Below are 15,128 nucleotides of genomic sequence, written 5' to 3'. Positions count from 1 at the left end.
TTAGTTTTTGAAAATGAAATGTTACAGGCGATTAGTCTACCATATGACCTAAGCGTCACTGTTATTTCAGTCACAAGAAAGGTTGAATTTCATGTGGCCAAGATTACTGAGGTTTTAAGAGCATCAGTATCAATTCACTGCTACAATTGCTTTTCTCCATATTTTTGTTCCAGGGCCATAACCGCCATTCTGACAGCTCTCTGTGCCTAGTCCAAAGTTCCTGAAGCCAACGGCGGCCTCTCCGATGGCTGTTATGGGTTTTGCACAGTCATCTGCTTGAATCACTGCACATGCCACAGTGCAACTAACTGTAGCAGCAAACTGAGCAAGGAACTGATGAAATCCATCAGGAAAACATCAAAAAATACCACCAGCAGTGAGATGCAGCAAAGATTGAGTGATGCTGAAACTGCGTTAAGCATGGATGTGGAAGTTTTAAACTCTCATCAGGCTTGGTAGCTCTATGATCTGAAACTCTGCAAGGTGTCACTGGTCTCTTCCTCCTCTACCCTCCTGCCTCTCTGTGGTGACAAAATTGCCTCCTGACCACAAGATTAGTACCTAAAAGGCTAGATGTGACCCTACATCCCTCAGAGCTGTTGGGCAACACTTCCGCTCCAGCTTTCTGGCCAAAAGCTCTGTGCATCCCCAGGCCGGGGCCAGGATGAAGGAAGTGCTCTCCTTCTCCCTCTGCCTCTTTGCAGCTAACAGGGTGAAGGAAGAGCCAGGGAGAGCAGAAGCGGAAGTGCATTTGCTTTCACTCTCCACTCTGCTAGGAATAAGGAGACAGCATGGGAAACAAAAAGGGTGGAAAGGCAAGAGAGGGGATGAGCAAAGCTATCTCTCCCTAATTCAGTCCTCCCTTGAAGGCACTGTGATTATAAATGGACTGAGAGGTATTTTCTTTTATTGCTGAAGCACTAACAAGGAGGGGGTTTGACCCTGGGGCACAGGAAGCAGGTCACTTACCTTACCAAAAAGAATTCAAGCCTCATTTTCTGAAACCAAAACTCTCATGGCCTTCAAAGGATACCAATATGCCTATTTACACTTAAATTGACTACAGCTGCAAAACCTATTGGCTTCATCTCATGAAAAATATTCTCTCTGCTTTTTAATATCAGTGTAGCAGGTATGAAATCTTTCCCACATTCCAGTACCATAGTTCTGAAGTTAACCTGCCTGCATCCTTGCTGCCCGTCTGGATGCCCCACATGTGCCATTTTTTCTGACCATGCCTCTAGTGCTGGAACAGCAGAGCAGAGCAACACAACTTCAAGAAAAGCATTAGCTGTAGCTCTGCCTCATCTCAGCTTTGCCATAGCCTCCCCAGAGGCCTTTTGCTCATAGGAGAACATTTTGCATTTCATGTTTCAGTTGCAGAGGTGTTTTCAGAGCTTTCTCTGCCTCTTTTTGTCAATGATTAAAGATAACTGGCTGCAGGTGAGTTTGCATTAAATCCAATAGCAAGCTTGTTTTATTTTGTGTCTTTTACATAATAGCTTCCAAGCACCAGGACTAACTTATAATTCATCGCATACCGCACTCACAAATGTATACTTTCAGAGCAGAACTACTAGGAGCAGACTTTTTTATTTCAAAGATGAAAAGATCATGGTTTGATTGCAGGAAAACCATGGATTACCACTGGAAAAGAAATTTTTTTCAGGGCGTTTATGTTTTGTTATTTGTTTGCTTTACATATAATCCCATAGCGGTGGGTGGTACTCACATCATCTCCATAAACAAATGATCTGGAAAGCAACATGGTGTTTAATTTCCTTAACCCATCAAACCCTCCTTACCTCATACAGCAGCATGCCAATCTGAAACCTTGACTTGATATTCTGAGTAAATGGGGGGAGGAAGGACAAACAGTAGGTTTTTCTTTCCCACTTTTGTTAAAAGGCAACCAAGCATGACTCTTCCTACCCTGACTAACCTGGGTAGATGCCAAACGGATTTTTCCTTTCTCTAGGCAATGGCTCAGGAATTTCATCCGGCTAGAGCTGAGGCTGTGGCCTTCTCTCTGGCCTTTTCACTCCAGCCTCCCCTTTCTCCACAGTTAATCCCATTTTTCTCCTCACATCCACAATTAGCTGGACTGTACTGCTCCCTGACAATCAGCTTAGAGGGGGGACTAATTTCTGCTTTTTCCTTCTGGAAACAAAGAGATGTGCCTGAAAGAAAAGCTTCCAGCCACTCATGGAATAAGAAACTCAAATCCTGAGGCAGCATCTATGGGAGAAGAATGGATGGCTGGCCAAGACAGCATGCTGACCTGGCTCCTTAAAAATAGATTTCTTTTATGTAGTTCCCAATATTTATCATGGATAGCTAAACTTAAGAAAACATGATCCTCAAAAATACTGAAAAGTACAAAGGGAAAATTTGATGTGCTCATTGATTGGAGCCTCTTAACCACTCTGGTTTTTGTGCCCTACAACAAATGTAAGGGCAAAACATATCTGGATTTAGCATGGGAAATGAAAACCCTATCCTAATCCTATAACTGCACAATGGCTTTCTATACCAACCAAAATACTTAATTATCACTGCTTTTCTTATGGAGCAGAACTACGGTAAGTACTTCAGGGGTTTCTTCTGCCTAAATTATACCTTTCTTCCTCTTATTTTCTATCAAACTTGTTCTCTTTTGAAAAAGAAAAAACCCCAAACAAATAGAATAGCTGAGTTGTACCTCACCACCCAAATTATCTCCTCTTCTGAGGAGTAAGAAATGAAGAAAACATACAATTTGTAATACTCTATGTTGCATTTGTAGTACTCTAGGTTACTTTTTTAATAATCAGCGTTACTATGCTTTAAAATCTCTCAAAGTATTGAGGAGCTAAAGTTTGCTCTTTGTGCCTGTGACCTGGGATGTTAAGATTCAGTCAGTGTAGCCCGACTCTCGCGGGAGAGCCCTGGCATGCAGACCAGGCAGCAGCAACTCAGCCCCTGGATCCTGCCTGGCAGCACTCTCCCAGCACGAGCATTTCCCAAACGGAAGAGCCTGCACTTGCTGAAACAAACCTCACTGGAAAATGGCAGCTGAACCCTAAAGCAAAGAAAGCACTTCTGAGCCAAAGCCTCCAATTTCACCTGACATGCTATTACACTTCTTACTCTCAACTGCACTCAGAAAACTCCAAGGATTTCCTGATTCTCAAAAGCACAAACAAGTTTCATTTTCTCTTTCATTTAAAAAATCTCATTTTTTCACTTAGGCACCATCTGCCCTGTGCTGTTAGATTCTGGGTAAGTTTTCACCATTGGGAAAATATTTTTTTAGAGGGTCAGGTGTCCCCACTCCTTTCTTTCATGTGTTTTTTTTTTCTCCTCTCCCTAGAAATACTGACTAGTCTTTAAGAGAAAGATGGTGTGTAAATGGCCAGTTCTGGTGAAATTTGCTTTACACTTGAGCACATTTTAATATAGCATTTCTTCCCAAAAAGTAAAAATATAGAAGGAATACCACTACCTCTCTGTGAAACGCGTAGCAACTTCAATGAATAACATTAGTTCCCCTACCACCCCAACTTATGCCCAACATCATATTTTCACTGCAAGTTCCTAAAATACATCTTTAAGAATAGTAGAGGTACATATTCATTATTTGTCTACTATTTCTTTTTCACACATAAATTGAGTACAGATTACACCTCTGCCAATTTTGTTTCCAATAGCATAGGAAAAATAAAACTATAACAAATTGCTTTTATTACGTCCTTAAACAAGAACTGAAACTTGTCCAAAAAAGCACATGAAAGATTAACTTTGATGACTTGAGATTTTGCCAGGTACGGGGGGGATATAATATAACAAAAACTTAAATATGTATTAATAGAGGAATAAGCAACTGGACATTAAAAGAATGCTTGATTTTAATAGCATAAAGTGAGTTAATTGGTTCATTGATTGCTTACACTAAAAACAAAGCAGATTTCAATGAAACTAATACGTTACTTATTTTATATCAAGTTGTCTCCCAGCTCTAGGTTCATCGGGCCTGATTTGACCAGAGTCACAGTAATTAAGCATGGCCTTGAAGAAACAGTTTCATTTATTTGGCACAAGAATTATGAGTACACCAGGGAATCACTTTCTGTGTTTGTCTAGTTTTCTCCCCTTAGGATGTAACACTGCTTCTTCTGAAATCACCAGGAACTTTGCAAAGGATTTAAGAGGAATCAAGACCAGATCTTATGGGTCACATTTACTGTGACTGGGTACTGGGCTGGGTACTGGGGACAAACTGACCCTTCTGAGTGACACCTGTGGCTCTAAAAAGCATTGTCTTTACCTAACGAGGGGTTGGCTCAGCACAGGAGACACTTGTGGGGTAGGAGAGCCTGTGGGCCCACTAATGCAGGTGTGGCCAAGATGCTTTGCACTTTGGCCAGTGCTGGGAGTGAGGATTGGCCACCATCCCTCGAGCTGCTGCCCCAGGTGTGGCCTTCTCTGATCAGCTGACTGAACCTGGGGGCCAACTTCAGCATCAGGTTAGGTCAGCTTAACAGGTCAACTTTCAATGGCTGTTGCACCTGGGACACCAGGATTAGCATTTGTCCCTGCATCCTCTACGGGGAAGGCAGGTACAGGCTTTAATGCAGATAAAACACAGCATGTTCCTCCACTGCCATCCGCCTCTTCTGTAGTCACAATGAAAAAAAAAAAAAGTGCTGTTGTTGTTGTTTCAAAGTCTAACCTCGTGTCCTGACTCTCTACAAATATTTCCATTTAGCCAAATGATAGATTTTACTTAAGTACAAACCAGAAGAAAGGTGAATGCAAGGGAGAGATCTATCTACTTATCTAAAACTCCCTTTTCGAAAGCCACGCATGAATCTCTTTTAAATGTATTACAATTCATCCTCTGTTTACTTTAGGCAAACAGAAAAACTCATCATGGAGCACTCATTTTCACAAGCTAATCAAGAACATTAGGTCCCAAAAGATTCATTTAACAGAAATATAATAGGCATTCCTGCTTGCTTTTAATCTTGCCTAGCTGCAAATGCTAAAATGAACAGCAAATTAACCCTGCCTTGGAACAGAGATTCTTTCACAGCTGATATCATCTCTCTTATGGCTTGTAAATACTCCAGGCTCCTTGTATGTAAGCCTTCCTAGCTTTCGCTCTTTCCCCACAGCAGAGAAGAGGAGTGGAGAGGAGAGGAATAGAGAGGAGAGGAATGGAGAGGAGAGGATGCTCCGGATGGCATGCAGCTATGAAGGGGTGGAGTAAGTGAGTGCTAAAGGGAGGACTGCCTGCCAGCAGAACAAAATGCAGCACTGCCACCCAAAAACAAAGCTAAAAGGTGGATGGGAGAGTGAGTTTTGGAGCAGTTCAGGGGGGAGGAGGGGCTTTTCGTGCATCATCAGCCACTCCCTGCATGGTTCTCCCTGATTTACCAGTGCAAGACAAGGTAGTATGACAAGGCCATTCACGTGCTGACATCAAATATATGAGATTTTTCAAGCAATTTGAGATTTTAAACTGTTCATGGATAGCAGAACTAGCATTAGAATGCTAAACAGGAAAAAAACCTATCATATTTCATAATGTATGTCATAATAAACAAAAGCCTTTAAAAAAAACGGTTTTCACTGTGCTAAAGTAACAATCTAGACTTGTTGTAAGTATGTTATTCTTACAAGTAGTTCGCAGTTATTCTTGAAGGCAAGTCTTGGAGTTTCCTTAGCATAGTGCTGCTGGGGAAAATTTTCAGCATGTCCATCTTCATCTCTAGCCTGAAGGGAAATATAATGGCCTATTTAGGGACTTACAAATAATGGAAGGAAAAAAATAGCTAAAAGCATAACAGCTCAGATCATTAAAACAGACGGGAATCCCAAAATACAACATTATTAAAAAGTTTCTTTAAATATTCAGTATACCTTTTAGATATGAGAACTTGGGATGCTGTTTTCTTACATAGCTTAGGTTGAACATGCAAATTCATTGCGGTGTAATAATTAAAACAACAAAAGACAAACCCAAAATGAAATATTTGAGCTGGAAACTGTGAGTAATTCAGGGTTTCAATTTACTCCATTGCATTTCTCAGGATTACATTACATATGTACTCGTTTAAACTTTTTGACATGCTTAAGCGATCCTTAGATAATGTACTTGTATTTTTAGTTTAACAGCAAGGCCAAAAAAAAAAAGGTTTTCATACTCATAATTTACATGTAACACTATTATAAATAAATTGATTCCCCCTCCATGTTTAAGTGAAGCTTTGAAAGGAGCAATCATTTAGAGACAACAATGATCCTTCAGTCCCATGCGATCAAAATATTTAATGACAAAGATGCATTAAAAGTTACTGGTTATTTGGAACTACACTGTTATTAAGAAAGTTGAAGTTTAAACGGAGACATTACCAGAGCCCATTAGCAATCCTGCTTGCATACAGTATTTTTCCCTTCTCATCTAGAGCGTTTTCTGCTTTTGAGTTAAAGCAAAAGGGAGAAGCAGGTGAAAGGAGGAGTGTCAGCAATACGCTCATTACACTGTTCATTTGAGTGACACTTGCACTCCGTTCTGCTCCATCTCATCTGATTCCTGACTGTTCGCTCTCTCCCTCTCACAGCCTCCCTAAATTCACAGCTGAGCTGTCTCCCTCACATATGGCTTGCATATAATTATGCACATTCTATTTTACACTGCATTAAAATGATGAGCTCCTGGCTCCCTGCCAACCCATTTAAATCAGCCCGTGCCCAAAGGAGCCAGGGAGAGGAGGAGGGCAAAGGCAGCGTGACTAGATCAGGGGCAAGGGGAGCAGGCAGAGGCAATGGGGGTGAGGAGCAGGTAGTACTGCTCCCCCTCCCTCCTGCTATCCCATATGTGTGTCCCCGGGGTGGGGTGGGACAGGGGGTCCAGGGATGCCCAGGTGCAATCCAGGCATACCTTGGTGGTTGTGGCAGCGCTGGCATATTGTTCACCCCTCACTCAGCGTGAACTGCCTGTCGTCATGTGTCACACACTCAGCGCCCAGGCTTTTCAGTGTTGGCATTTATGAAAGATATTTACACCTTGTAGGCTCTGTGACTTGTTTGTCTTCAAACAGGCTTCTGCCTCTCCCTGAGGAGATGGGATGGGAAAGGGGAGATGTGGGCTAACAGCACTGTTGATTTTTAGGAAAACATGAAGGGTCTGCACCTCAACGAAAGCCCCTTGACTCCAGCAGGCTTTGACTCAGGCCTCTGCTTGTCAGCCATGGGGCATGAACACAGTTTGCCCAACAGAAAATATCATTTTTTACAGTGCAAAATTTGTCAAAAAGTGTATTTTGAGAAGCACCTACAATTGACGATTATTACAAGAAGCAGGAAGTGGGAGACTTTATCAGTTTATTCTGTATGTTTCCTAGCAGCTTATAGTTATTTTCTCTCACTGCCCTCAATAGTTGCGGGTTGGAAAATATTTAAAATTTTTCTTTAAAACCACAAGAAAGAGGTAGAGGATTCCTGAGCACCTGAAATCACTTTTATATTGACAAAGGTTTAAATGTGTTCTAATTATTAGTTTGAAACTGAAACCTCTCTTACACAATAAATCTACCTCCATGCTGTGTGGAATACAAAGTCCAAATCTGACTGTGTTTTATAAAGAAAACCCAAAATCTCATTTTGAAAACAAACTTTGTCCTTTCCTTTCCTCAAAGAAGGAATATGGGTAACTCGCTGAAGCTCTTCCAGGTCATCTAGAAGACAACGGGGGGATGAATGCCTTGCTCAAATAGAAACAGACATATCAGCTCGGGATCACAGATGCCAATGGGATGCTCAGTGATGGACAGCTAGGGAGATATTGGTGGGGCACAGGTGTTGTGTAGGGCTCCAAATGCTGTTGGTGCTTCCAGATCCCTGAAATTCTACCTTGGTACCATGCTAGACATTGCGCATATGATGGCTGGCACATTGTACCCTGCCAGTGACTCTCTGGAGCATTATCTTGGTGCATGCACACACCTTGTAAAATGAAATGGATATCAGGGTGTTTGTAGTGCATATGCCAAAATACAGAGACAAACCCCACCGACTTTGACACGCTTACCAAAATTGCCAGTTACACAAAGGTTATTCACCCCTGCTGAACAACAGCCAGGGGTGAACATGCCCCTGTTCCTACTGATCCAAACCTTACTTTATTTATTTTGGATGTCATTACAATTCCCTAGTCTCAAAACCTGTTTAGCTACATACTGCTATAATTTACTCAGGCAGCAGAAATACATCTAATATATCTAGCTAGTTTCCATTGTGAAAACCACCTATTGTGATCAGCCAGGGAAAATTCTTCAGTTACTTTACAGTAATTCATTACTACCATCTTCCAGTTGCAAATAATTTGCAGAAGAAAGCACTTCTACAATGTTCAGCACTGTTCTAAGCGTATTAAAAAACTGGCTTGGAGTTTATCTCGCAATGGTAATATTGTGATATGCCTGTGCCTACACTGACCCACTCTCAATCATGACTGCCTCAGTTCCCCAGGATCTCGAGCTCATTCACAGCAGGCTGGCATCTACAGCTTTGCCATCAGGCTTGGCTGCCATGGGATGCTATTGTTTAAAAGCCAAATCTGTGATCACTCTGATTTTTTAAAATGCTTTAAAACTGCTAAAATCATTATACAAATGCTTTTATCAAAAAACGTATGTCCAAACTGCTAGATGTGATTGATTGCATATATGTAATACGTAGTACAACTGCTCTCACAGCACATTTTGTTCCAGGACAAAAAAGGCTTCAGCTCATGTTCTGAGGCCTGGAGCCATGGTTAGTGCTGCTAGTTTTATCAGTACAAAACTGCTGCAACTTCACTCTGGCAGTGCCTCTCCCGGGATTTACTGAATCTCCTAATTCAATACCCTCTACTGACAGGCAGCCGCCTTCCTGTCAGCTGCATGGGATCTGAGAGGGAAACCTGCCCATTGCCAGCTCCTGGGACACCAGGCTGGACACTTACAAAAGCAGTGGCACACACACCACCTCAGCTACTACAGCCAGAACAGAGCACATTGCCCAAGAAGCAGTATGGGCAAGGAAGACCTAGTGAGGAAACTGCAGCTGACTTGGTGGAGCTGGTTTGGCTGTAAAGTCAGCCTGATGATGGGTTGCAAGGGAAATCATGGACTTTAATTGCAGGTTAGATATCAGGAAAACCTTCTTAATGACAGGTATAGCAAAGCACCAGAGCAGATTGCCGAAGGAGACTGTCAAAGCCTCATCACTGGAGTTTTTTAAGAGCAGATTAGGCAAACATCTGCCAAGAATGACATGCACTGAGTAGCTCCCGATGTGGGGAAGCTGGACAGATGAGAACATCTCCTTTCCTAGGTCCCTTTCAAAGCTTTCCACCACTGAGCTTCGAAAGAAAGTGGCAGGAGATTAAGGAAAAAAAAAATTAAAAAAAAAAAAGAACAGAAAACAGGATCTGAAAGGACCTCTGAAATAGGACAGCATTTGATGTTCAGATATACATGGACTCATTAATAAGTGCATGATGACAACTATCTTTGGCTACAGAAACTGTGCTTTTTGTTCATAAGCCAGCCAGCCTACATTTGTGAAAGATGCCAATAGTTTGGAAACAAACCATATATTCAGTCAAGATTCCTTTTTTTAACACAACGGAGGAAGAATAACCTACAGCAGAATTTCCTTCTCTACAAAGTGCGTGGATATTTGTTTCTCCTTATTCTCAGAGAAAAATTATCTTGATCCAGGCAGAGAAATTCTGAGCTTCAGTGTAAGTCCTTTTGTACAGGTTTAGCCTTGGGAGAGGAAATCTGTGCTTACATTTTAATATTAAGGGCAGGATCTTATGATAGGATAAATCACAAGGCAGGTTGAACCAAATAATTTATTAAGATGGAACTTGTTAATGCAAAGCTTCCACTGAAATGGGACAATGCATGAGCAATGAAATCCTACTGCTTAGTCCACAAAACTTTAATGCCATTTAACCAAAAACACCTAATATCTATTTTCTAAGAGCTACAGTCACTTGAGTAATGCAGAGTGACAGAATATTAGCCTGCTTACTCAGGATAAAATTGGCACCTACTTTCCATAAACATCCTTTAAAACATATGAAATATGAGACCATTACCCCCAGACACGCTAAAGGCAGGCATTAGTTGAATGTCTCTGGTAGGACAAAAAATAAGCTGCAAGGAGTTGAATAGTATTGCTATAGAAGTGCAGATAACTGCGTCAAGGCTCCTGTCCCACAGCGATAAACAGAGGAAGTTCACATCACCCTTAACACTGTTGTCTCCAGAGACTGGCTGCAGATAGGAACTGGAAGCTGTGTTTCCATTTCCACCACAAAGGTTATCTCTCCCTTCACCAAAACTCGAAGGAAATCCTCGGGGAGACCCTAATCCTTGAAATTTTACTTCCTGTGCATTTCTGTTGTCCCACATAATCAATTATCATGCTCTCTACATTCACTATACCAGCAACAGTAAAAATAATACTAAACTTCCACCTGCTGGTATTCTTCCCAGAAATATGAACATACTTGCTGTGGGCTGGGTGGTGGGGGAGCCCAGCATCAGAGTTCTGCATGGTGGTTCTGTGCTGGGAGTGGAGCAGGGCCAGGGAAGATGGTCCAGAGAGGACGTCCCCTGGTTAAGCAACCATGCAGTTATAGGAGTGAATGGACTCTCAGCTCAGGGAAAGTCTTCTCTCAGGGAAAGCTCCCACTAATGTTTGATGACAGATTTGCTCTTCACAAGAATGTCAGGATTTTCTTGAATCACAAAGTGATGCAATAAGTCATATTTATTAGCTTGTTGCCTCTCTAGCTGCATTCTATTCACTAATCTCTACAGTTGTAACATTTTGCCACTCCAAGTCTCTAAAGTCTTCTCAAGCTTTTTGAAAAAGTCCCAGGTATTTTGAAACATGTCAAAACAATGTTTCATAAAATCTCCCAAGAATCAGATTAGTGAAAAGAAAGGACCTAAAATCACACTGGTTGTTTATCACATCATTATAACTTACATTCCAAGAAAGTTGAAGTTATCCCTTTTGCCTGACCTCTTGTGACTAGCCCAGGTTATAGGTGAACACCCTACCCAACATTTTCCAGCCTGGGGTCTCTTTACTGGCAGTGGCTCTCTGCACACTCGGTGGTGGTCTATGGAGAGCTTGCAGGTCATGTGCTACTAACTCCCCTTGTTTCCAGCTGCTAAAATGCATTTAAAGACAGCTAAAAATACATTAAATACTTTCCTAATGTTATTTTTCCATGTAAGCAACTGCTGTAGTCACCACAGGAATGTTATTTGATCACCAAGGGGAGGGGAAGTGGTCCGCAAGACAATCTGTCTACTGGAGGAGATCTACAAAGTTAAAAAGAAATTGGGAATATGCCCTCTTATAACTTCTTTATTAAGTATGCAAAGGGAAACCAGAAGGGCTTTGGCTGACTTGCTACCTCCTCTACTCTCGCCAAACATGCCACCCCATGCTCACACGAACACATGCACCAACACACATGTGCAGATCTCCACCCACTATTTAAGTTAGGAACTGAGATCTTATTTATGCTGGAAGCAGTCATCAGTGGATAGAAACCAGCAGAACAACATCACCATGACAAGCCAAACCTTGGGACTGCATGTGCAGCTCTCCCCAGGTCCTGAGAAGAGGGTATACCTCTGGCGACAGGTTTGTGCCATTTTGTTGCCTGTGATCTTTCCACAGACTTCCTTGAAATCTCTCTTTGGCACTCAGCTGCTCCTGGCTCCTACATATTACAGTACAGACTCCACAACTGTGGAGTCCCTTTCACAAAGTGAAGTTACATGGTCCCCAAGAAGGAGCAAAGATGTCCCTGAAAAGGTGCAGTTCCTAAGCAGAGCCCGAGGTTTAATTCCCCGCAGGCATCCTCAACAAGACAAGGATCCCTTTCATTGTCATATCCCTTGCTCACAGCTGCTCATGTCTTATTGTGACCTGCCCATTACAGACAGTGATGAATCTAGATCCAAACTCCAACCTTTGTTCAAATTTTAGTTGCTATTTCAAAAGCTAATACAAAATCTGAACACTAAACCACTAATGGTAAACTGGACTAAAAAAATTATTGAGTCCACATGTTTAAGAGAAGGTTTGGTGTGGAAATGACTTCAGGAGCCAGCGATCTGGCTACTGTGATCAAGCCCAGAGAAAATACATGATTCTGAATATCCTGCAAACTTCTCCATTGTGCTAATGGACGAAAGACCTACTGACTTCAAAAATAAAGTCACCAGGTCAAACCTCCTGTTCTAACTAAACCCAACACACACCACCTCGCTGTCCCTTTCTGAACACATGTAAAATCTGGCAAACAGGCAGTTTTGCTGAGAAAAGCCAACCCAGAATAAATGCATTACAACAAAGAAGGTGCCAATCTGTGGAATGATAGGGCAATGTTTCTGAAATTATACTTGTCAAAGCAACTGAGGACTGTCACATTCATTTTCTTGCATAACTGAAGCACACTAAAAAATCCAAACAAATGTGCCTGCAAATCTGAAAAACAGTTATCTAAGGATTTTTATTCTTTTTTTAATGCCTGTCTTCCACAGGTTATGGCACTGACTGGTCCACCTTTATGAACTTATTTTTCACTCAGAATTTCATGGTATAAAATTACCCACAGTTTATTTTAAAATGCAAACTGCAAACTCTTATTATAATGTAAGGAATATTAGAGGTGAATCAAAAGAAAATACTAATAACAGTACTATTTTAGTGCCTGCTAAAGTAATAACTTCCATCCTATTGCATTGAAAACTTAGACCAAAAAAAAAGAATTCAGCTTTGGATTCTATAAATCTTTTTCTACCTTTCCCCCAGTTTTGTTTCTTATATTTTATAGAACCCTGCTGGACTTCTCATTCTTCCAGGCAAAAATCAGGATTTTTTTTTTATACTATTTGCAATGCTGTACATTTATAGCCCTTTCAACCACAGTCATAAAATACCTAGAGAAAAACTGGTGATCACCTTCAGTTTCCCCATACACCCAGAAAGAGCAACTGAAGTAAAAATAGCAGTGTCTACTGCCCTGGATCACTCTTCTAATTTTTATAGGAAGAGGAGTAAAAGGATTGAGATGTTAAAGGACTCAGGCTCACAAGCAAGCGAAGGTGGTACAGCCTCGATCCAGTTGCTCAAGCAGGGAACTGCCTAATGCTCTCAAGCGAAAACTCTGCATTCAATCTCATATTCCCATTGCATTCCAGACTTACAGGCCTTTTCCTTCTTCTATCAGCTAATACCCAGGCAGTTTCTGCAGCTTTCCTGTGCTACCCTTTCCCTGACAGTTCATGGCACAGTGATATATGAGAATTCTTCAGGTGGCTGCCTTAAAAGCTAATTTTTCAAACTGCACAAACCTTTAACCATATCATAAATTTTTAACAGCCAGTTCAGAATTGTCAAAAAATAAATATGATAATAAACACATAACATTGAGACAATTTGAAATAAACTCTGTTTATTGCCCCCTCGAATGGTTTTCAACCAGTCACAGCTATGTGGGACCTTCATAAAAATGAACCTTTTCTAGTAATCTCCCTCCTGATTCATGACAGGCCTGATCTAGAGACACTTATGGACTGTGCTTGACAGTTATTGCAACATAGTCAATACACAGCCTAAAATATGGCTAGGAAAGAAATTAAAATATACTACAGACTTCCTGATAGCTTCCATTTTTGTAATGGGTAGCTCACACCAATGTAGTTGATAAGCTTTTCCTCTTTCTTCACATTCCCCGAGATAATTTATGAGATAAAAGCATTTTCCAAAGTATTCTGTGTGTTTCACTGTCAGGTAGTTCAATTATCCCTTTTCACTGCTGCCATTTCTACAAGGGTTCCCCAGCTCAGATGAAAGACTTAGGCACGAGGCAAGCAAACATTTCCAATGAGCCTGCCAGAGAAGCACAGAGACACAAAACCAAAACACAACACCAAGGAGAAGGAAAAAAACAGAGAAAAAACCAAACAAAACAGAAAAAAAACCCTCAAATGTTGGTTAGGGTTAGCTAAGGCTCACAGACCAAAGAAATCACCGTCCCTAGTGAATCTGTTTCAATGCATCTGCTTATTTCAAGCTTTGGTGTTGTTAATACCAGAGCAACAACGCAGATTTTCTCTCATTGCAGTGTCACATATAGGATTAATCATCTTGACTTGGAGCATATTTTTTTAAGGCAATTGCAGGCTGGTTTAATGAACTCCTCTCACACTGGCTTTTATAGACTAGTCATGATCAACATACCATTAAGATCCCTTCGCCCCATCCCTCCCCTCTCCGACAGCTTGCCTTATTTGCCTCACAACAGTCAATATCCAATTAAGAACCAACAGATTTGATCAATACAGAAGGTAACAATGAGACTTAAACAGCTGGTAAATTCTACATCTACTGTTTTTCTTCAGTTCCCATCTCTGAGGCATATAAACAGTTCTGCACCTTGAATAAATGCAGAGAAGAAAAAGCAATGACCAGGTCTGGCTGGTAAAGCTTTCCCTCAAATGGGCTGTGTCTGACACTACTGCACAGCAATAAATGCTTGTCTGAGGTCAGCGCAAGACAGGCAGGATCCTATGTTCTGTATTTTCTGTGGTCTTTTAAAGGGTGAAAATAGAAATCTCTTCCTGCTCTGGTTACAAGTGACATGTCACTTGTGCCGTTCACACATGAAAATGAAGGGGCTGTAATATTATTAAAGCAATCATTTATGAGCTGGGCCAAGGGATGACTGGTCTGGAGAGGGGGGTAAAACTCAATAGTAATGGAGTGCAAGCAAGAGAACAGGCAAGAAGAGGGTGAAAAGAAAGGAGGGGAAGCTTTAATATAAATGACACATCCTACAACCTTAATATCATCTCTCAGTCTTTCTGCCAATGATGAATGGCTGCAATAAAAGGTTGGATAGTGGCAGATATAAGCAGGAAAAAAGCAAAACCTGGCTGGTGGTGAGAAGCATTTGTTACAATTCCCAACAGCCCAGCTGGAGGTCAGGGACCGAGGTCACAGTACTGCGACTGCCTTTTTGTCTAATACCAGGTGCAGTACTTCTCCCTTGTCTCCTG

At 41.4% G+C, this 15,128-nt stretch overlaps 1 protein-coding gene across 2 annotated transcripts in view; it reads right to left on the bottom strand.

Annotated features, from left to right (window-relative positions):
• The window catches only part of LOC114002232 (sine oculis binding protein homolog), a 117,025-nt gene that overhangs the window by 46,530 nt on the left and 55,367 nt on the right, over positions 1-15,128 (bottom strand). Inside the window, exon 5 of one of the 2 annotated variants that reach the window (XM_027748115.2) lies at positions 5,662-5,757. The exons of the other annotated variant lie outside the window; for it this stretch is intronic. Within the exon in view, the coding sequence (XP_027603916.1) occupies positions 5,662-5,757 (96 nt within the window). The remainder of the gene's footprint in view (positions 1-5,661; positions 5,758-15,128) is intronic. 2 annotated transcript variants of the gene reach the window in all.

Source organism: Pipra filicauda, unplaced genomic scaffold (assembly GCF_003945595.2).
Source record: "Pipra filicauda isolate LSUMZ 115617 unplaced genomic scaffold, ASM394559v2 scaffold176_size3548034_pilon, whole genome shotgun sequence".
Taxonomy (NCBI): domain Eukaryota; kingdom Metazoa; phylum Chordata; class Aves; order Passeriformes; family Pipridae; genus Pipra; species Pipra filicauda.
The sequence above is the reverse complement of the archived record's forward strand: the minus strand, read 5'-3'. Positions and strand labels throughout refer to the sequence as shown.